The sequence below is a fragment of the Stigmatopora argus genome, chromosome 7 (assembly GCF_051989625.1).
Source record: "Stigmatopora argus isolate UIUO_Sarg chromosome 7, RoL_Sarg_1.0, whole genome shotgun sequence".
In the NCBI taxonomy this organism is placed as follows: Eukaryota; Metazoa; Chordata; class Actinopteri; order Syngnathiformes; family Syngnathidae; genus Stigmatopora; species Stigmatopora argus.
Window position 1 is genome coordinate 6,963,787 of NC_135393.1, and position 22,403 is coordinate 6,986,189.

General features: G+C 36.5%; 2 protein-coding genes across 3 annotated transcripts; one reads left to right on the plus strand and one right to left on the minus strand.

Annotated features, from left to right (window-relative positions):
• The first annotated feature begins 456 nt into the window (after nt 1-456).
• On the plus strand, nt 457-22,352 carry LOC144077512 (RIB43A-like with coiled-coils protein 2). 2 transcript variants are annotated; one of them, XM_077605301.1, is made up of 3 exons: nt 457-520; nt 2,882-2,974; nt 21,045-22,352. In XM_077605301.1, the coding sequence occupies exon 3, from the start codon at nt 21,163-21,165 to the stop codon at nt 22,165-22,167; it is 1,005 nt and encodes a 334-aa protein (XP_077461427.1). In that variant the 5' UTR covers nt 457-520; nt 2,882-2,974; nt 21,045-21,162; the 3' UTR covers nt 22,168-22,352. The 2 variants fall into 2 exon arrangements, with proteins under 2 accessions (XP_077461427.1, XP_077461426.1); XM_077605300.1 differs by lacking the exons at nt 457-520; nt 2,882-2,974 and adding an exon at nt 20,450-20,594 and having other exon boundaries at nt 21,068-22,352.
• LOC144077513 (multidrug and toxin extrusion protein 1-like) lies at nt 1,402-12,840 on the minus strand. Its single transcript, XM_077605302.1, has 16 exons — nt 12,630-12,840; nt 10,920-11,021; nt 9,666-9,734; nt 9,391-9,539; nt 7,638-7,680; nt 7,371-7,415; nt 7,175-7,272; nt 6,337-6,434; nt 5,727-5,908; nt 4,027-4,135; nt 3,442-3,517; nt 3,273-3,342; nt 3,065-3,197; nt 2,899-2,993; nt 2,749-2,815; nt 1,402-2,220 (listed from the first exon to the last, which is right to left on the minus strand). Exons 1-16 carry the CDS (start codon nt 12,780-12,782, stop codon nt 1,994-1,996), a joined length of 1,716 nt encoding a protein of 571 aa, XP_077461428.1. The 5' UTR covers nt 12,783-12,840; the 3' UTR covers nt 1,402-1,993.
• Nucleotides 22,353-22,403: the final 51 nt, after the last annotated feature.

Sequence of the window (22,403 nt, forward strand, 5' to 3'; positions counted from 1 at the left end):
CAAAGTCATACCATTTTGTCGTATTGCTTGGATATTCTTTAGTCATGTCTTTATATTGCTAGACAACGCGGAGGGTTTTAGGTTTGAATTCCTAATATGAATTGTCTGTTTGGAGTTTTTCAGGAAAGTGCTCACATCTGAAATCGAGTGTCATCATTGGCTAAGTCCTCCTGTGCAAATGAATGAAAACTTTCCTTTCATTCATTCATTCCTATATCAAATTCATCACCTATTAGTATTCACTTTTTCGCCCTTGATTTTGGTTTTCTCACATATTTCTTAAACATGACTAAACATTTAACCAGGAAATAATCTTTATGTGTAATAATACGGTTGAACATACCTGATGCAAATTTTGTTAACTTGTAGTATTTCTTGACAGGCAAACATTTCTCACCATCATCTGTCTCATTTGTTGCAGTATTTTGCTACACCATTTTTATTTTTTTTAAAGATTGCTCTTTCGCTACAAATATACTGGAAATACCAACACAAGTCAAGAGGAAAATGAAGGTTTAAGGTGAGTGAAAAACTGACCTCTCCATTTGACCTTGAGCACTCCCATCCAGATAATATACACTAGTAACACCAAAGCCAACACATGCTGTAAGATAAAAAAAATCATCTTGTGAATATTTCAATTTAACATAACTCTTTTTGCCACATTTATTGATGAAAATGACTTAGACTGCAGAAGACATTGAAAGAGTCAGAATAGAAAACAAAGCTTACTTTGTATCTTGTATTTGTCATTCCACCTTTTTAAACTTGCAGTCTGACCCCCCTTAAAGTGCTTGGCAGGCCTCTACCGTACCAAGCTCCCTGAGGAACTCAGATTTAATTGAATTGAATGCTTTTATTGTCATTATATAAGTATCATGAGATTTAAAGCTTTCATCACATAGTGCACAAGTAACTACAGACAGACCAATAAAGATTGCCCTTCTTCCAGTTAGAAATTTTAGCAATTACTAATGGATTGTATTTTCATAGACTACACAATGCATGTAAATGACAGGTGCTTTCCATGGTGCTGAAACCGAGGGTGCAGTTTAATCGGGTTAAAAACATTGCTAGGGTGCAATCTTGTCTCATATTAATCTTCCATGTTTACTTTTTTGGGACATTGTTTACGCTCCTTATTCTGACAGTGCTCATATATATATATATATATATATATATATATATATATATATATATATATATATATAAAATATATATATATATATTTATATTCTATATATATATACATATACGTATATGTATATATATATATATATATATATATAACCAAAATTGTACAATGATGGGAAAATCATTATAATTTATCAGAAACTAAGAATAAGCTTTGTAGATTAAACTATTACTAAAATAAAGAACAACAGAAAAAACAGCTGCCTGTCAATGCAACATATTTATTTTTTTCAGGATGATTACCTAAATACAACATAGCAGCCAGAGTGAAAAAATATAAGATATATATAAGTCGCAGGCTCAGCCAAACTAGGAAAAAATGGGACTTATAGTCCAGAAAATACGTTACATGCGCTTGTGTCATTGCTCTTCACAAACCAATTTCAGTGTAAGACACAGGTGCTTTATTCGATAAGCAATAAAACATTTTTATATTGAATACATTCATTTTTTACTTAAATACATTGATATGTGCTAGTTATGTTAAACTATGCTGTCAAGGTATGTTCACTTAATATAAACATATAATTGAATTTAACTGAGTTATAGTTTCTTAAATTGTAATAACAAGTAAAACAAAGTCAATGTAGAGTAGTTAAGTTAGTAGAACACTTTGTAAAACTTTTGTGTTTACATTACTAAATACATTGCATGTTGAGTTATGTACGATAACAGTCTAATCATAATGATTTTACTGAATACCTAATACCAGCCATTTATTTTACAAGAGGCTAATTAGGAAGTCCTACTGGCTCCTGAAGTCTTTACTTTCACTCTCAGTTACAAAACAACCAAAAATTCATTTTAACATTTTGACAAAAAAGTGGCTGGCAAAAATTCCTGCTATTAAGATGACTACACAGAGAAGTAATATCAAACCACGCCGCACAAGCAGCTGTGTGACTGTAAGAACATCTCCAACTATGGTGGCTGCATTCTCATCCTGGCTTGGAATCTTTTGGTCCTCCAAAGTGCTCTCATTCTTTGGTATCGTGGAAGGAACTGTGACTTCCTTGCTGTTTGAGTCTAAGTAATTCAGAACATAACTTTAGTTAATAACAGATACAATTCCCTTATGATAAAAATGCAGTGTCGTGAGCACTATATAATGGTAACACTATAGTACACTGTATTGTTACATTGAATGTCAAGCACACACATGCAGTTGCAATCTAATGAATGAATTTAAGTTTTTAATTTGAATTATTTTACTTTTTGTAAATTCATTATTCATTTTCTATATCGCTTTTCATCAAAAAGGTTGCGGGGCTGATTTGTGTAAATAAGAAGCAAAATACATTTGGTAGTGTATTTGTTAGCCTAGCTGTTTCCTTACTGATTACCATGCGTCTTATTTGTTGGTAAAAATTGAGAGGAATAAAAATATATATAATATGTTTGTGTGTGTGTGTCTGTGTAGTATTGTAATATTAAGGTTATGATTAAAGTAAAAATAGTATTTCTGTGAGGCTAAGATAAATGTGAGCAATGGTTTATCATAATAAGATAATTATAATTTGAATTCCCACTACTAGTTTTCGAACGTGGACTTGCCTGACTTACAGTCTTCCATCTTGTTTGTGTCTTGAACGCTGACTTTGACTCCTGATCTAATTTGAGCCTGACCAGAGACATTCAAGTACGACAAAACGGACGTCATTTAATTACGTCACATTTGTGTTTTCAGGTTGCTTAGCAACGCACCTTTTCTGCAGCCCTTTTCCAATCAAGCTTGTACAAATATACAAGGAAGAAACTAGCTTGCAAGAACACACAGAGGGTAAGTCCTATCCAGAGTCCTGTTAAAAGAAACACCATTAACATTTTTGACGACAGAACCCAGAATTCCATGGTAACGGTTGATTCTTACCTAAAATACCCATTTTTGCCGCAAATGTTAAGGCCACGCCAATGGGGAAACCAATGAAGTAGTGTCCAATCAGGTTACATAAAGCACCAACCTTTTGTTTTCCAACCCCTCGGATGACACCTCCACTCACTCCCTGTAGTCATTTTTACAGGTTTTTACAAATATAATTTAATGTTGTCCAAAATGTGACATAATTTTCTTTTCTCACCGCAATAGCGTCTGATAAATGCATGAAGACGAAAACGATCAAGACCTCAGAAGCCCTTTGCAAAATGTCTCTGTTGAAAGAACAGAATATGCGTTTTTTTTGTCAGCGTTGATGTTCAAAAAGGGGTTATTTCAAATTTAAATATATATCACGGTTAGGTAAAACTCACTGTTCGGAAGTAAAAATGTAGCCAATGACTTTCTTGGCAAGGGTGATGCAAGTTCCAATTATAAAGGCCACTATGACTGAAATGAAAGAGATCAACAGAAATAGTAACACATCACGTTAATGTACTGCTTCTCATTTAAATTTTCTGTTGCGCCCCCCCAAACCCCAGGAAGAATTACACGCCCACCACCATAAAAAGTCTCAAATTCCAAGTATACATTTCAGCATAAGATGTTATCCTTGTTAAAATTAACACTGACGGTGAGCGCGTCACTGCATGTGTAACTACATTTTTATTCTAGTAACAATGTATTTTTTTTTTAATTATTTATATTTCATGTCAGATGCTTCTAGGCATTACATCGCGAGAAGCCTACTAGCAATCAGAGTAGTTAGATCTGAATAAAGGTTGCTTTGGCTGGTTACTTTCAAACTGTGATTTATTCCCATTATGGAACACAAACTACATGCAGAATTTAGCAGTGTGGAGTTTTTTTATTTCTTCACTATCCTTGTAGTTTAACAAATGCAAGCTTACTGTTATGTTTTAAAATTTGCAAGAGCCAACCAGAAAAGGGGTTCTTACATGCACATATGATGGCAATTTTGCTAGACAGCTTGGCTGCCTCAGTGTTTCCTGCACCAAGAGAATTCCCAACTCGAACGCTAGCAGCAGAAGAAATTCCCATTGGGAACTGCAATGGTAAAATGTATATAATCACTTAAGGCTCATTCAGAATTAAGTGACACTAATTATATCAGGGAGTTGTCAAAATGTTGAATGTTAAGCATTTTTTTCAACCGTGAGTGATCACAAACTGGTGATAAATGTACTTGAAATAACCAACAAATCATACCACTTGAAAAATAATGTTATTTTGCATGCATCCAATTTGTTTCCTTGGTTGCCTTCTGATAATAATACTAATGTTGGCCATTCCATTTGAGATTAAATTCTCTTTCATACCATTGAGATTCCACTATCACACTGATGAGGATAAAGCAGTTCCGAACGTGAGATGAGAACAAAACTGCCATCGTATAAAAATAAAATTAATCATAAAACTGTTACAATTACATTTTCTGCGCAACCATCATCTAAAGCCCGTGTCAAAGTGGTGGCCCGGGGGCCAAATCTGGCCCGCCACATCATTTTGTGTGGCCCGGGAAAGTAAATCATGAGTGCCGACTTTCTGTTTTAAGATCAAATTAAAATGAAGAGTATAGATATATATTAAATTTCCTGATTTTCCCCCTTTTAAATCAATAATTGTAATTTTGTAATCATTTTTTTCTTTGTTTTTAGTTCAAAAATCATTTTGTAAAATCTAAAAATATATAAAAAAAGCTGAAATAAACATTGTTTTAGATCTATAAAAAATGAATATTCAGGGATTTTAATCCAGTTCTTTTAATCCATTTATTAAAAAAAATCTAAATATTATATCTAAAATGGTCCGGCCCACGTGAAATCAAGTTGACGTTAAAGCGGCCCACGAACCAACCCGAGTCTAACACCCCTGATCTAAAGCATGTGCATTGTCAGTACAATATGGTTCGCCTCATAGAAACCACATAAAAACAGGGAATACTTATACAGCGCATTTATCTGGAAGTTTTTACCATGCCCAAAGCGCTTTACACTAGCACCCGTTCACATACCCATTCACATACTAATGGTGATGCTGCCGTGCAAAGCACTGCAAACCCACTGGGGGCCAATTAGGGTTCAGTGCCTTGCGCAAGGGCACTTTGACGGTGGGCAGCCGTAACCTGTAATCGAATACCTTACCCTTCAATCCCAGGATTACTTGAGCTATCTGGATTTTGGTAAACTGATACGAATAGTCTTTTGCAGAATAATTACTGCATTTCTGGCATTTATGTTAAACCAAGTTGAAAATTGGTTGGAATCAAAGTACATCCTTTTGACAGAAAAGTTATGTTATGTACAAGTGACTATGCCTTTCCCATTTGGCCCCCTAAAATTTGGGATAAAAATGGCTAACGGCCATCGGAAGTCATCTCAAATGTACATAAATGCACCCCATATCTCATTTCCATGCTGTTAAAGTTAAACGACGTTAATAATATAATGATGACCCGTTAAGTTTTGGTAACACAATGGCAGCTGAAGTTAATTTGGTCTGTGTCAACTCTGTCGGTAACGTCACTAAACTATTGATAGCATTAAGGAAATAAAAAAGAGGAAAAGCCTCCCACACATACATTCAGAACCCCCCACCCCCTCTCACTTTTTCCTCACAATTTTATAACATTGCTTACCATGTAAGCTATAACAGTCAGCTGATAGGCAATGGACTGAGCTCCCAATTCAGCTTCACTAATTATACCAGCAATGAATCCTCCCACTTCAAAGAGCCACCATTCCAGACAAAGCATGAGCATGCTGGGAATGGCCAACTTGATAAAGGGTCCCCACTCTTGTAAACATTCGCTTGTCCAGCCTGTGGACCAAAGATCAGTCAGTGAAACAATTTTCAAAAAACATCGACACATCACCTTTACAAGACATCTCTCATGTTATGTAATCTTTATGGGATAAGTAGGACATCCAATTAGTTGACGGGGAGTACCGAAATGTATTCGAATGAATAAATCCAGAATATAACCTCTTAATGTATGTAATAAATAATCTATAGTAAACACTCTCAAGCCAAATTATACTAATGTGTAGTCATTTTTCATAGTCATCGTCACCCTTTCACATTATTGAGTTACAGAGTACCAACATTTTTGTTAAAACATTACACATTGGATCGTCACCACATACACGTTGTGACTTCAAATAAATTGAGAGTGGAAAATGGGTAACAAAGAAAAAACTAATCATTCATTCATCATAACCTTTAAAGTGAGTGAGAGAGCAACTGACCTCCCCACGTGGGCTTGTGTAACCCCTTCCAGACAATATAAACAAATAAAGACACAGCCAACACATATTGTGAGATTGAATTGGCTGCAGCAGATCCACTTGAGCAAAGACAAACAGAATAATTAAAACACAGCAAAAAAACTCTTTTGAACATTTGTTAAAGACTTTTTTTCCACATCACATTTAACGGTACACGGTCGATTGGTCGCTGGTCTTTTGGTCGCCAATCTTTTGGTCGCCGGTCTTTTGGTCGCCCGGAAGGTTATTGATAATTACCATTTAAATCGTGGCTCAAATTCCCTAAATACAAACTGCAAATTATTATTTAGTCATACTTAATGCCCTATTAATTATTAGGCTAAAGAAAAGCTCCAAATTTCCCGGACTTTTATTGTTTTTTGTTGGAGAACTTGTTAAGACGCAGACTGACGTAGCTTCTTAAAGGGACAACGCATGTACATACAAACTCTTATACACTCACACGTCGGCTCAGTGAAACTGCTCATGGCCATTGTTGGCTTTTATTGATGTGTAGACCGTGTTGTTTTACCTTGTTTTGTCGCCGGTCTTTTGGTCGTCGGTCTTTTGGTCGCCGGTCTTTTGGTCGCTCGTTGACGCGGTCGGGGCGACCAAAAGACCGCGACCAAAAGACCGGCGACCAAAAGACCGGCGACCAATCGACCGCATACGCATTTAACATGTGATCTAATACCAGAAATAGCTTTCTTTAGCAGAATAATTGTTTTCTTTCACTGTATTGACAAAACAAAGTTTAGACTATCTTTGTTTTCCAATATGAAATTCCCAATTTAAAAAAAAAACATTCAGTAAAACTTACGCCACTCCTAAATGCAGAACATGGAGAAAGACATAATTGGTAATGGCATTTAAAATGTTTCCAATTGCTCCACAAATGACCTGAGGCCAAATAATTCCCTGCAAAAAAAAAAGACATCCACACTGGTATTCATATACTTGCTATTTATACATATGATCAACTTTCATATCAATGATATTGTGTTGCTACCGAGCACCTGGTTCTGTAGGTATCTCCCGAGCAGCTGGTACATAAATGCTGCCTGAAGGGAGAAGTCATAATATTACACATAAAATCACACCATATTGTACTTAATCATGCTGTGTTCTACACCTAATAACGTCTAGAATATGCATTCATTCATTCATATTGACGACAGGTGTCCTGTCATTATTAGGAGTCTTATGGCAATGTTAAGATAAGTATTCAATTATTGTGTTATCAATGTTTGTATACCATGCACACTAAAACAAAATGAACTCACCGGCAAAGCGGGCATGGCAAACTTCACATAACGTTGAGACAAACTACAAAGTGCACAAAAATAGGTGAAATTAGTGTTTGAAACAGATGAACACATTAATATCCTGTACATAACAGTTCTTTTTCTTTCTTTTTTTATTTATACCTGGGAAGTCTAATTATTTCTTTTTCAGAACAGTGTTTTTAGTGAAGCGGTAGTAATAATAATGATAATTGTGATAACTTTTTTTTCTCTCATTGGTAGTACTACATTGTGCACAAAAACAGAATTTGTAAGTAATTTACTACAGACGTTTATATATGTATGTATATATATATATATATATATATATATATATATATATATATATATATATATATATATATATATATATATGTTGACTATACTAAACACTATACTTTAGTATACTGTTTAATAGAGCAGCGATCCCCAACCTTTTCTCACTGCTTTCGACAACTTAAGACATGTGGTACACGAACGACACCCATGATGGCAAAAAAATCCCAAGCATAATAGCAATTATTCATTATCATTATTATAACAACTTTTCTCATTTCAAGTAGGAGGGCGAGATTGAAAACGTTAATATGTTTTACTCTGACGGATCGGCACTAGGTGGCTCGCGGACCGGGGTACACGGTGGATTGGTCGCCGGTCTTTTGGTCGCCCGGAAGGTTATTGATAATTACCATTTAAATCGTTCCTCAAATTCCCTAAATACAAACTGCCAATTACTATTTAGTCATACTTAATGGCCTATTAATTATTAGGCTAAAGAAAAGCTCCAAATTTCCCGGACTTTTATTGTTTTTTGTTGGAGAACTTGCTAAGACCCTGACGGACGTACCTTCCTAAGGGGACAACTCATGTACATACAAACTCTTATACACTCACACGTCGGCTCAGTGAAACTGCTCATGGCCATTGTTGGCTTTTATTGATGCGTAGACCGTCTTGTTTTACCTTGTTTTGTCGCCGGTCTTTTGGTCGTCGGTCTTTTGGTTGCCGGTCTTTTGGTCGCCCATTGTCGCGGTCCGGGCGACCAAAAGACCGCGACCAAAAGACCGGCGACCAAAAGACGGCGACCAAAAGACCGGCGACCAATCGACCGCACACGGCGGACCGGTACCGGTCCATGGATCGGTGTTTGGGAACCGCTGTAATAGAGGACTTAAACTGATGGTGAATTTCGCTTTAAATTGAGGGACTTTTTTCTTAACTGAATTTGTTCAGAAACGTACTCGGATGTTTATTAACTGCATTTATCAATTAGAGAGCAAAATTCAATTTAATGTGTTAAGATGTCCAGTCGTAATGTATTATTCATTCATTCATGTTCTACACTGCTAATTCTCACAAATGTGACGGGGGTGCTGAAGCCAATCCCAGCCAACTATGGGTAGTAGGTGGGGGGCACAATAAGATGAACAACCATTTATGCTCACACTCATACTTAGGGACAATTTAGAGTATTCAACCAGCCTATCATGTATATTTTGGGGATGTTTGAGGAAAATGGAGTACCCGGAGAAACCCACATAGCCACGGGGAGGACATGCAAACTCCACACAGGGAGGTCGGGACGCACCGCGGCTTGAACCCTCCAACTAAAAACTGTGAGGCTGATGTGCTAAACACTGCCCCCCGCGCTGCACTTAATGTATTAATAATACTTACAATTGCAGAATATGCGGAATAATTTTTATAGCAAAAACGTTGTGCCTAAGATGTTAACGGTTGAATGATGAATTACCTGGCAACCTCGAAGCCCTGTTTGGCTACAATTAAAAGTGGTTCAGTATTAATGAGAACAGCCCAGCAAGGAAAACAAGCCAGCAATAGAATCAGAACAGCCCTCTGAAGGATCACCCCAACACGCTTTAGGTTTCCGCTCCCATAGGTCTACACAAAAGACAGATGAGAATTAAAAGTTTCAAAAAAGTCTAAAAGAACACACACCATCTGGTTGGGATACATGAATGTTAAAATGAAAGGTTCATTTTGCACTTTTATTATTAGACTCCCTACCTGAGATATGAGAGTATCACATGTTGATGACAACCCGATTCCAATGGATAGACCAGTCACGTTAACCACCTGCAGTTAAAGAGAAAATGTCAATGGAATATAACAACAGAGATGCTCTGTCATCCCAGTTCAAATTTGGGTAAGGATGTCCATAAAAGATATACTTTTCAGTCCACTTCTCACTCGTTTGCTCATCATGTATTTTCAGATATCTGTTTTCATTTCCCCCATTGATTGCATCATCTGTGCCAATTACCCAGGTCTAATGAAAAATGTATTTTTTCGAGCTATAAATCCCACTTAAAATGTTTTATTTTTCCCCAAACTGATAACACACCTCATAATCCAGTGTGCCTTTAGTCTGAATTATGTGGTTATGCTTAGTTACCTTGAATAGAGCATAAGTGTATTATATTGCCGGAGTAAAGTGATTAAGATATTTAAAATTCAAAGTCTTAAATAAATAAATAAAAAATACAAATAATTGAAACAACAATAGAATTTTAAGAGATAAAGAACGAATGACAAATACAGTAATGTGCCCTTATATATATGAAAATAATTTCGTTCATTGATGTGTGCCTTATGATCAAAGAATACGGTACATGTTTTTTTTTTTTAATTTCAGGTGTAACTGTAGCTGCCATTCTTGGAAAATTCACTGTAATGCTAGTCTAAAAAGTAGGAATATGGTGTCAAAGCCATGAAAGTATTGATTGACAATACATTATTAATGAAAGGTTAACAATTTCTGATTTGGCGATGAGCTAAATTTAATGTTTTTTTGTCTTGTCATATTCTAGATTTTTTTTAGTATCCTCTTGGAGGCTAGATTTTTTTAAATGGCGTGTTTTTTTTCGTTTTGTTAAATATATATATGTATAAATATATAAATAATATATATATATTTATATATATACACATATATATATATGTATATATATATATATATATATATATATATATATATATATATATATATATATATATATATATATATATATACACACATATACTCTAAAGTAGTAATAAATGGCTTTTGTTTGACTTTGGGTTTTGCCTTCTAGACTGTCTTACAGCTAATTTGGTTGGGCAGTTAAGTCCCTTACTTTTAGATAATGGACCACGAAAATTGACTTCGATGAGTATGATTCTAAGAAATTCACTTTCCCCCCCAAAAAAACTTAGTTGAAAACAGTCAAACTGTGCCTTTTGTGGACATAACCTGCAGTCGTTTGATAAAGATGTACTTACCGCAATTGATAATGATACGGCTGCAAGTTCTGTTTTCCCCAGATGACCACAGAACACCATGCTGACAATGCTGATCATGAAGATCATCATCTGGGAAATGATCTGGAGCAGAAAAACAAACACAAAACTTTCACTTGCTTTATCTTGTTTTTATTCAAAGGCATGATGATATCATACAACACACAACAGGTAGCATTAAATGAGAACTTTCCAAAATATGTATATATATATATATATCAGCAACACGCTTATTTATTTATATATTTATTCATGTATTTATTTATTAATTAACCTATTTATTACCTATCTATTTATGTCTAAAATGCCTTTCCTATGTCTGCATCCTCACCCTCTTGCTACTGTGACAACGAACTTTCCCGAATACGGGATGAATAAAGTTATCCAATCCAATCCAATCCAATCAACGAATGGCTTCGGGGAGGAATGGTAGCAGTTTTAGTAGGGAAACTACGTGTGGGAAGGCAAATAACAACTCTTTTATACAACCAATTAAATTATGTCTTTCAAATATAAGGTCAAACAAAACTGACTTCATCAACATGTTTTTATTTGTAGCCTTGGTGATGGTGCAGTGGTTCTTGGGTCCTACAGAAGCTCTTTGAGAATATTCTCATTTTGTATTCATATTTGAACGACTTGTAGTTGCCAGCCAATTGCAGGGGGACAAAGAATCCTCCAAGGCAGGGGTTGGGCAAACTATTCCACAATGGGCCGCAGTGGGAGTGGGTTTTCGTTCCAACTTGTAAGAGAAAACCTTTCTACCAATCTGGTATCTTAGAAGTGCAATCAGTGGATTGCAGTCAGGTGCTTCTTGTTCCAGCACAAACCTCATTGGATGAACTGTCTGTGTTGGATCGGTTGGAACAAAAACCTGCACCCACAGTGGCCCTCGAGGACCGGTTTGCCCACCCCTGACCCAAGGGGTAAACAACCATTCACACGCTGATTCACAACTGAGAATTTTGAGTTTTCATTCAACCAGGCATTCTTTTTGTATGGGTAGAAAACCCACGCAGGTACAGAGAGAAAATGCAAATATTTTGTACAACTGCGCAATGACATCAACAGCGTTTATTCATTCATTCAGAAGTTCACAACCCAAAATTCAAACTAAGACCATCTAGTCTTTCTTGTAAGGAACAGCATTTCATAGAAGGAAAATATTAACAACTGGGTATTACTGTAGCACAGGAAGAGACCATGACAAAAAGAAAAACAATGCTAGGATAGGCTCCAGCACCCCCCGCGACCCTTGTGAGTATAAGCGGTTGAGAAAATGAATGAATGAATGGCAACTATCAAGCTATTTAGTTATAAAACCGAACATACTGTTTACGTAACTCATGGAGTTACGTAAATATGACAATCAAATTTAAATTTTCCACCAGTAATTTTAAAACAAATGACATCATTTAATCTTTGTCTCCATTTTCTTGTTTTGATCAACAATTGAAAATGAAAGGAATAAAGCAAACAGATTATTTTAAACTATGACACAGTGTTCAAATTTAAGACGCAAAAAAAAGAAATAATATCTGATGACTGTATACTAGTACATGAATATTTAAATACACAGTATAATTCTAAAGAGAACACATGAAAAAAAATCAATCCAGCCTAACGGCTGAGCATTAAGGGTTACACAAGAAAAGCTGCAGGTGATGTATTTGTGTTTTTGGACTGACTTACCACTGGTCCCGCAAGTTTAAGAAGTTGAATCAGCTCAGTGCGAGAGTTGGCCGAGATGCAGTTACGAATACGTCTCAAAAAAGAGTCACGAGTGAAACTTTCATTTGTATCTGAATAAACACTCTCAGAGTATTTCTTCATTTCGACATCCATGATGAGACAAAGTCCAGATAGCACTTTTATTAACTTAAAAAGTCTTCTGTGGTCTGCGAACGACCCGTGTCCACTGAAGTCATTGGAAGACTCAGAAGAAGAGGACGAGGTCAGTTTTTAAATCAAACTTAACTTGGAGCACAGTGGCAATATTCCCTCCCTCTTCCTCCCCCCTTGTCCCCCGCTGTCCGATCTGGTGTTTGAGGCAGTGGATGGAACGCATAGTCTGAAGCATCCATTCAAGGATAGTAACTCTTCTGCCCTCTTCACAGCTGATTATTAACAGGTCATTTTCTCACACCACATGAGCATTTGAAAATTATGTTTTTTTTGCTCATAGTGTAGGTTTCAGTACACTATACTTCAATACTTCTGGTGGGAAAACCTACTAGACTAAACCATAAAATTGAAAGTATATCAAGCAATTAGATGACCTTGAATAAAGGAGACTAATCTGTTTACTTTTGGACAATTCTGTACACCACCCTCACTCTGTTTAACCAGTGTGACGTTTGCATACTTTCCACATACTTGCATGGCTTTGGGTTTCTCTATTATTCCATAATCATGGAGGTAAAGTGAAGACTGCATAATGCAATTTTATATTTTGTCTCGGCTGTGAAGCAGTTTGTCATCAAAAGGTTGACATTAAAACAATAACATAAATAAATAATAAATATTTTATTTAAATATTTCGAGTCAAAGGGCTGTTAAGGATCACTGACTCTTACGTACACAGTGACGTCTTATTTTGGTTAATATAAAACTGTCTGCAGAACATTGCAAGCACAAGTCACAGAAGTTAAAGGCTATAGAAAAAGAATGAACTGGTATTTGTTACATGGGTCAAAATCTGGATCAAAATGAGAATGTGTTGTTGCCAAAAAAAGCATACTTTCACTCTTCCAGCTAGAAGCTGTCTCTCTGCACGTGTTTATTTACTGAGAGTAACCAAAACATGTAATTGATTTACAATAATTGTAAACCAACTTGTACCAAGTACAAAAGCTGACGGCACAGCCAAATTGTTCTTTATGCTCAAATGTTCGAAGAATCATGAAGACAAAGGTATCTATAAGAATAAAGAATAAAGTTGTACTTTAAAAAAAAATAATTATTGAGGAATAGGGGTATCCAAGATTTACAGCAGAAACGTGTACAAATTACCATCAAATATAGAATGAAATGCTTGCATTCACTCATTCATTTTTTGAACCGCTTATCCTCACAAGAATCGCAGGGGGTGCTAGAGCCTATCTCACCTAACTATGGGCACCAGCCAGGGGGAAACCCTAAATCAGTGGCCAGCCAATCGCAGCTGAACAAGGATACGGACAACCATTTACATTCACACTCGTATCCGGGGCAATTTAGAGTGTAATTAGTTTTTAATTCTGTAACATTTGTACAGTCTATTTATCTAGCCAGTATTTAGAGCAAGGTTGTCAAACTCATTTTTTGTCGCGGGCCACATGGTAGTTTCGATTACATCCGGAGGGCCGTTATGTCTTCCAACTAGGCTGCCAAAATTAATCGATTAATAAATTGACAGCTTTCTCGATCGTGCTAATCGATAGATCATTTTTTGATATTCAAATTAGTACACATTTTTGCAATTATTGATTTAAAATGAGGAAACACAGGAAATAATCTACAATCTTCATTTGAATTTCATCATAAAACAGAAAGTTGGCACTCATCATTTACTTTCTCGGGCCACACAAAATGATGCGGCGGGCCAGATTTGGCCCCCGGGCCACCACTTTGACACATGTGATTTAGAGGATGCTGCCTTCTCATTTTTTATTTTTTTTGTTTATGAAAATCAAACAACTGTAAATAACAGAAAAAAGATAGACCAAGTGTTCCTAAAATTATGTTTTGAAATTGTGATTAAATGCATCAAGGGGTAAAAACATTTTAGAATGTACCCTGTATTGACCCAAAGGCCCGATTGTTTGGATTCGGACCACTGGGGAGCTGGCACTTGGGAATATTTACCCATTGTTCTTTGGAGAAGTTATCCAAATATTATCGAATACTGTTGAACATAACTCAGCCTCACAGTTTTGAGGTCAGGGGTTTGATCCCAGGTGGGTCCTCACTGTGTGGAGTTTACATGTTCTCACACAGGCTTGTGCGGGTCTGCAGGTACTCCGGTTTCCTCAACCCCCCCCGCCCGAAACATGCAGGGTAGGCTCGTTGTCGTTGAACACTCTAAATTGCCCCTTGGTATGAGTGTGAGCGTGAATGGTTGTTCGTCCAGTGGCAAAGACAATGGGTTGAAATTTAAGGTGGACACAAGTTCCAATCAGGAGTGAGTTCAATTCCACTCTTTGCATTTCTCAAATTGTTTATTGAGGTAATGAAGAGGATGAATATGACTTCCAATCACATCAGTTCAGAAGTCCCTGTGGTCCATTGGCAAAGACAATGGGTCAAAATTTAAGTTGGACATAAGTTCAAATCAGGAGTGAGTTCAATTCCACTCTTTGCAATTCTCAAATTGTTTATTGAGGTAATGAAGAGGATGAATATGACTTCCAATCGCGTCATTTCAGAAGTCACTGTGGTCGAGTGGCAAAGACAATGGGTCAAAATTTAAGTTGGACACAAGTTCAAATCAGGAGTGAGTTCAATTCCACTTGTTGCAATTCTCAAATAGATTATTGAGGTAATGAAGAGGATGAATATGACTTCCAATCACATTATTTCAGAAGTCACTGTGGTCCAGTGGCAAAGACAATGGGTCAAAATTTAAGTTGGACATAAGTTCAAATCAGGAGTGAGTTCAATTCCACTCTTTGCAATTCTCAAATTGTTTATTGAGGTAATGAAGAGGATGAATATGACTTCCAATCACATCATTTTAGAAGTCACTGTGGTCCATTGGCAAAGACAATGGGTCAAATTTTAAGGTGGACACAAGCTCAAATCAGGAGTGTGTTCAATTCCACTCTTTGCAATTCTCAAATAGTTTATTGAGGTAATGAAGAGGATGAATATGACTTCCAATCACATTGTTTCAGAAGTCACTGTGGTCCAGTGGCAAAGACAATGGGTCAAAAGTTAAGTTGGACACAAGTTCAAATCAGGAGTGAGTTCAATTCCACTCTTTGCAATTCTCAAATTGTTTATTGAGGTAATGAAGAGGATGAATATGACTTCCAATCACATAATTTCAGAAGTCACTGTGGTCCATTGGCAAAGACAATGGGTCAAAATTTAAGGTGGACACAAGTTCAAATCAGGAGTGTGTTCAATTCCACTCTTTGCAATTCTCAAATTGTTTATTGAGGTAATGAAGAGGATGAATATGACTTCCAATCACACCATTTCAGAAGTCACTGTGGTCCATTGGCAAAGACAATGGGTCAAAATTTAAGTTGGACACAAGTTCAAATCAGGAGTGAGTTCAATTCCACTCTTTGCAATTCTCAAATTGTTTATTGAGGTAATGAAGAGGATGAATATGACTTCCAATCACATCAGTTCAGAAGTCCCTGTGGTCCATTGGCAAAGACAATGGGTCAAAATTTAAGTTGGACATAAGTTCAAATCAGGAGTGAGTTCAATTCCACTCTTTGCAATTCTCAAATTGTTTATTGAGGTAATGAAGAGGATGAATATGACTTCCAATCACGTCATTTCAGAAGTCACTGTGGTCGAGTGGCAAAGACAATGGGTCAAAATTTAAGTTGGACACAAGTTCAAATCAGGAGTGAGTTCAATTCCACTCGTTGCAATTCTCAAATAGATTATTGAGGTAATGAAGAGGATGAATATGACTTCCAATCACATTATTTCAGAAGTCACTGTGGTCCAGTGGCAAAGACAATGGGTCAAAATTTAAGTTGGACACAAGTTCAAATCAGGAGTGAGTTCAATTCCACTCTTTGCAATTCTCAAATTGTTTATTGAGGTAATGAAGAGGATGAATATGACTTCCAATCACATCATTTCAGAAGTCACTGTGGTCCATTGGCAAAGACAATGGGTCAAAATTTAAGGTGGACACAAGCTCAAATCAGGAGTGTGTTCAATTCCACTCTTTGCAATTCTCAAATTGTTTATTGAGGTAATGAAGAGGATGAATATGACTTCCAATCACATCATTTCAGAAGTCACTGTGGTCCATTGGCAAAGACAATGGGTCAAAATTTAAGGTGGACACAAGTTCAAATCAGGAGTGTGTTCAATTCCACTCTTTGCAATTCTCAAATTGTTTATTGAGGTAATGAAGAGGATGAATATGACTTCCAATCACATCTCTCAGAAGTCGCTGTGGTCCAGTGGCAAAGACAATGGGTCAAAATTTAAGTTGGACACAAGTTCAAATCAGGAGTGAGTTCAATTCCACTCATTGCAATTCTCAAATAGTTTATTGAGGTAATGAAGAGGATGAATATGACTTCCAATCACATTGTTTCACAAGTCACTGTGGTCCATTGGCAAAGACAATGGGTCAAAATTTAAGGTGGACACAAGTTCAAATCAGGAGTGTGTTCAATTCCACTCTTTGCAATTCTCAAATTGTTTATTGAGGTAATGAAGAGGATGAATATGACTTCCAATCACATCTCTCAGAAGTCACTGTGGTCCAGTGGCAAAGACAATGGGTCAAAATTTAAGTTGGACACAAGTTCAAATCAGGAGTGAGTTCAATTCCACTCATTGCAATTCTCAAATAGTTTATTGAGGTAATGAAGAGGATGAATATGACTTCCAATCACATTATTTCAGAAGTCACTGTGGTCCAGTGGCAAGGACAATGGGTCAAAATTTAAGTTGGACACAAGTTCAAATCAGGAGTGAGTTCAATTCCACTCTTTGCAATTCTCAAATTGTTTATTGAGGTAATGAAGAGGATGAATATGACTTCCAATCGCATTATTTCAGAAGTCACTGTGGTCCAGTGGCAAAGACAATGGGTCAAAATTTAAGGTGGACACAAGTTCCAATCAGGATTGAGTTCAATTCCACTCTTTGCAATTCTCAAATTGTTTATTGAGGTAATGAAGAGGATGAATATGACTTCCAATCGCATCATTTCAGAAGTCACTGTGGTTCAGTGGCAAAGACAATGGGTCAAAATTTAAGTTGGACACAAGTTCAAATCAGGAGTAAGTTCAGTTCCACTCTTTGCAATTCTCAAATTGTTTATTGAGGTAATGAAGAGGATGAATATGACTTCCAATCACATCATTTCAGAAGTCACTGTGGTCCAGTGGCAAAGACAATGGGTCAAAAGTTAAGTTGGACACAAGTTCAAATCAGGAGTGAGTTCAATTCCACTCTTTGCAATTCTCAAATTGTTTATTTGGTAATGAAAAGGATAAATATAACTTCCAATCATGTATAGGCGGGCCGCCTCGTGGTGTAGTGGGTTAGTCACCTGCCTGCGACGTGGGTGTCGAGGGTTCACGTCCCGGTGTTACCAGTCAACGACTGTATGGTGTCGGCAGTCGGCCGCAGGCCGACTGTCGAACACCACCAGGAACCCCCCCCTCCCAACTGTCTTCCGGTCAGCCGAAGGCTGACCGGAAATATTGTTTTGCTGAAAAAAATGACTAAGTCTTTATTTGAATGAGAAAAGGATTACACATTTACTGAACTACTAGTGTAGTGATTAGTCAAACGAGAGCAGGATTCGAACCCCATCTCCCACATGGCAGCCAAATTCACTAACTTGAGGTCTGTCTGACCCATTGTCTTTGCCACTGGACCACAGTGACTTCTGAAATAATGTGATTGGAAGTTATATTTATCATTTTCATCACCTCAATAAACAATTTGAGATTTGCAAAGAGTGGACTTGAACTCACTCCAGATTTGAACTTATGTCCAACTTCAATTTCAACCCATTGTTCTTGCCACTGGACCACAGTGTCTTCTGAAATGATGTGGTTGGAAGTTATACTTATCCTTTTAATTACCGCAATAAACAATTTGAGAATTGCAAAGAGTGGAATCAAACTCACTTCTGATTTGAACTTGAGTCCACCTGAAGTTCTGACCCATTGTCTTTGCCACTGCACCACAGTAAAGTTGGAAGTTGTATTTATCCTTTTCATTACCTCAATAAACAATTTGAGAATTGCAAAGAGTGGAATTGAACTCACTCCTGATTCCCACCTCATGTTCTGACCCAATGATTTTGCCAGTGGACCACAGCAACAACTAGAAGGTGAAGAATCAGAAGTCAGATTTATTCTCCGACTCTCCTTAGCCTTACTTCCTATGTCATTTTTTAAAGAAAAAAAGCCTTACTATACTATGTCATTTTTTAAGAAAAGAAGCCTTACTATACAATATCGTTTTTTTAAGAAAAAAAAGGCTTCCTCTACTATGTCGTTTTTCAAGAAAAAAAGCCATGCTATACTATGTCGTTTTTTAGGAAAAAAAGCCTTACTATACTATGTCGTTTTTTAAAGGAAAAAAGCCATACTATACTATGTCGTTTTTTAGGGGGGAAAGCCATACTATATTATGTCGTTTTTTAGGGAAAAAGCCTTCCTCTACTATGTCGTTTTTCAAGAAAAAAAGCCATGCTATACTATGTCGTTTTTTAGGGGGAAAAAGCCATACTATACTATGTCGTTTTTTAAGAAAAAAAGCCTTACTATACTATGTCGTTTTTTAAGAAAAAAAGCCATACTATACTATGTCGTTTTTAAAGGAAAAAAGCCATACTATACTATGTCGTTTTTTAGGGGGAAAAGCCATACTATACTATGTCGTTTTTTAGGGAAAAAGCCTTCCTCTACTATGTCGTTTTTCAAGAAAAAAAGCCAAACTATACTATGTCGTTTTTTAAGAAAAAAAGCCCTACTATACATGGTCTTTTTTAAACAAAAAAGCCTTACTATACATGGTCATTTTTTAAGAAAAAAGCCTTACTATAAATGGTCTTTTTTGTAAATAAAAAGCCTTACTATACTATACTATGTCGTTTTTAAAGAAAAAAAAGCCTTACTATACTGTGTCGTTTTTAAAGAAAATAAGCCTTACTATACTATGTCGTCTTTAAAGAAAAAAGCCTATACTATTTTGTTTTTTAAGAAAAAAGCCTTACTATACTATGTCGTTTTTTACGAAAAAAAGCCTTACAATACTATGTCATTTTTTTAAAGAAAAAAGCCTTACAATACTATGTCATTTTTTAAGAAAAAAAGCCTTACTATACTATGTCGTCTTTTAAGAAAAACACTTTACTATACATGGTCGTTTTTTTAAAATAAAAAAGCCTTACTATACATGGTAATTTTTTAATAAAAACCCTTAATATACATGGTCATTTTTAAAGAAAAAAGCCTGACTATATATACATAGTATTTATTTAACAATATCTTATTTGATTATTTATATATATTTATATTTCTGGTAAACCATGCAAACATCTTGAATGTAGTGTGTAATATAACTTTCAGCTCAACAGATGATTGTCTTTAGTTATTAACTTTTCCCAAAGTGGTCATTTTCAATTGTTATTGATAGCATGATGTCATCCTTGTTCTGTGTTAGGACTATTACACTTCGTGATGTAATACTTTGAAAAGCTTTGTGATATCATTATTGGTAATCATTTCTGATGTTAGTGTTCTGCTGGGTTGATACTTTGATAGATAGAACACGGTAGAATACTTTGTGGAAGATTGATATCATTCTTTTACTCAGCACTATGATAGAGATTTCTTGAGCCTGGAGGTGATGCAACAAGTTAATTTAAGTTAAAAAAAGATTATTGAGTATGAAACTGTAAACAAGGGCTTTTGAGGCTGAGGAATTATAGTTATAACCACGTGTGTCAAGGTAAATAATCAAGTATCAGCGGCATTTTTTTTAAAAAAGTGATTTGAATGTATGACCGACATGTTGCTTATGATGAGACAAAAATATGAGGGACTCAATGCAATCTAAAAGGCTTTTAAACAATTAAATAGCCTTTTAGATTGTATTTGTGAAGGTAATAAGTGACATTTCAGTTGATGTGGGTGTGAGTTAAATACATTACTGTACTATTACCATTACTATTACTATACTTAACACCATTTTTTACAATACTGCAGAGAGAAATACTGCAGTTCAGTTCATGAATGGGAATAGGAAGAGGTATTATACAGCATAATGTATAAAAATGCATTTCATGTTTACTTGGGCTATCCCTGTCTGATATTTAAGTGTTTTTTTATTCAAATCTATGCAACAAAATGAAAGCTATTTCAAATACTAATTACAAATTCATGTTATGTGAAATCTTAGTATGTTTTCTGTGTGTGTTTCAGAGCCTACAGTTACAGAAATCTACTGGTCTGCTCTTGGTTAGTTTTAGTAAAACAGTCTTGTCTCTTCAAGACAGAATCTACATTTATCCGTCAAAATGTGGACAGGCTCTAGCTTCGAAAGGGCGTATATAGAAAGACGTCGCATTAACGAGCAAGAAAGAAAAGAGAGGATCTTTAACGATAAACTCAGAACCATTGGGGTCGACAAACAAGGCCTCGAGAAGCAGCTTGATGACCACAAAAAAATAAATGATGCCGAAAAACTGGAGCAGAGTTCTTTTGAGGCCCAGTTTTTACATAACAGCAAGCAAGCGTACCTTCTTCATGTCAAAGAAGAAAAGGAGAAACGTGCACAGGAAAAGAGCAGCTTTAAGGAACAATATCAGCGTGTCATTCAGGAGCGGTTGAACCGGGATGACTCTGAAGAACCACTTGAGCACATGATGCCCCCTGGAATGGCAGGTGAGGACCCGGGAAGTGAAAACCGAACGCAAAGGCAAAAAGAACAGCTCAGAGAGTGGCTGCTCCAGCAACAGACGGAGCTAGCTGAAAAGAAAGAACTCCAACGGATGGAAAAGTTGAACCATGACAAATTCAGAGTGCATATCGACAACGTAGCAATGCAACTGGAAAACATTGAGATGGAGAAAAGAAAACAAAATGCTGTGGAAATGAACGAGTTCAATCAGGCCATGGCTGTAGAGAAGGAACGTCATGACCGGGAAGTCAGAGAAGACCCCAGGGAGATTCGCCCGAGTCAGGCCGGCGTACCTGGAATTCTCCACAGCTACGATAGGAGGCCACGTCCCGAGAGCTACCAACAAATGCACAAGTTCTGGAATCTTCAAGTTCAAGAGAAGACGATGACCGAGATAGAGGGCATCAAAGATAAGCAACAATACGCTCGGTGGTGCGCCAACGCGGCCCGTACTGCGACTATTATGCAGAGGCAGCAGGAACGACAGAAGAAGGAACTGCGCCAAGAGCTGGACTACGATAACGGCATTACCGCTGAATACGAAAAACGCAACAGACCTGACATTAAAAGAGGACGCATTGATGAAAGTTTCTTTGCCAAGTTCAACACCTGCAGCCGTTGAAACGACCCCAAAATTAGAGGATTTATTCAGACTATGTGGATTAAGCAATTTAACACTTATTTGCAGGGCATTCATATTTAAGAGTTCCCTTAAAATGTAATGTGATCAAAAACATTTAAAATATATCAAATGTAACCAAACTATCATATTTGTATGTTGTCCAGTCTTTTTTTCCACAATGAACAATTTCCTACCTTCTTGTTTACCCTGACAGTGATACATGCCACATGTTTCTA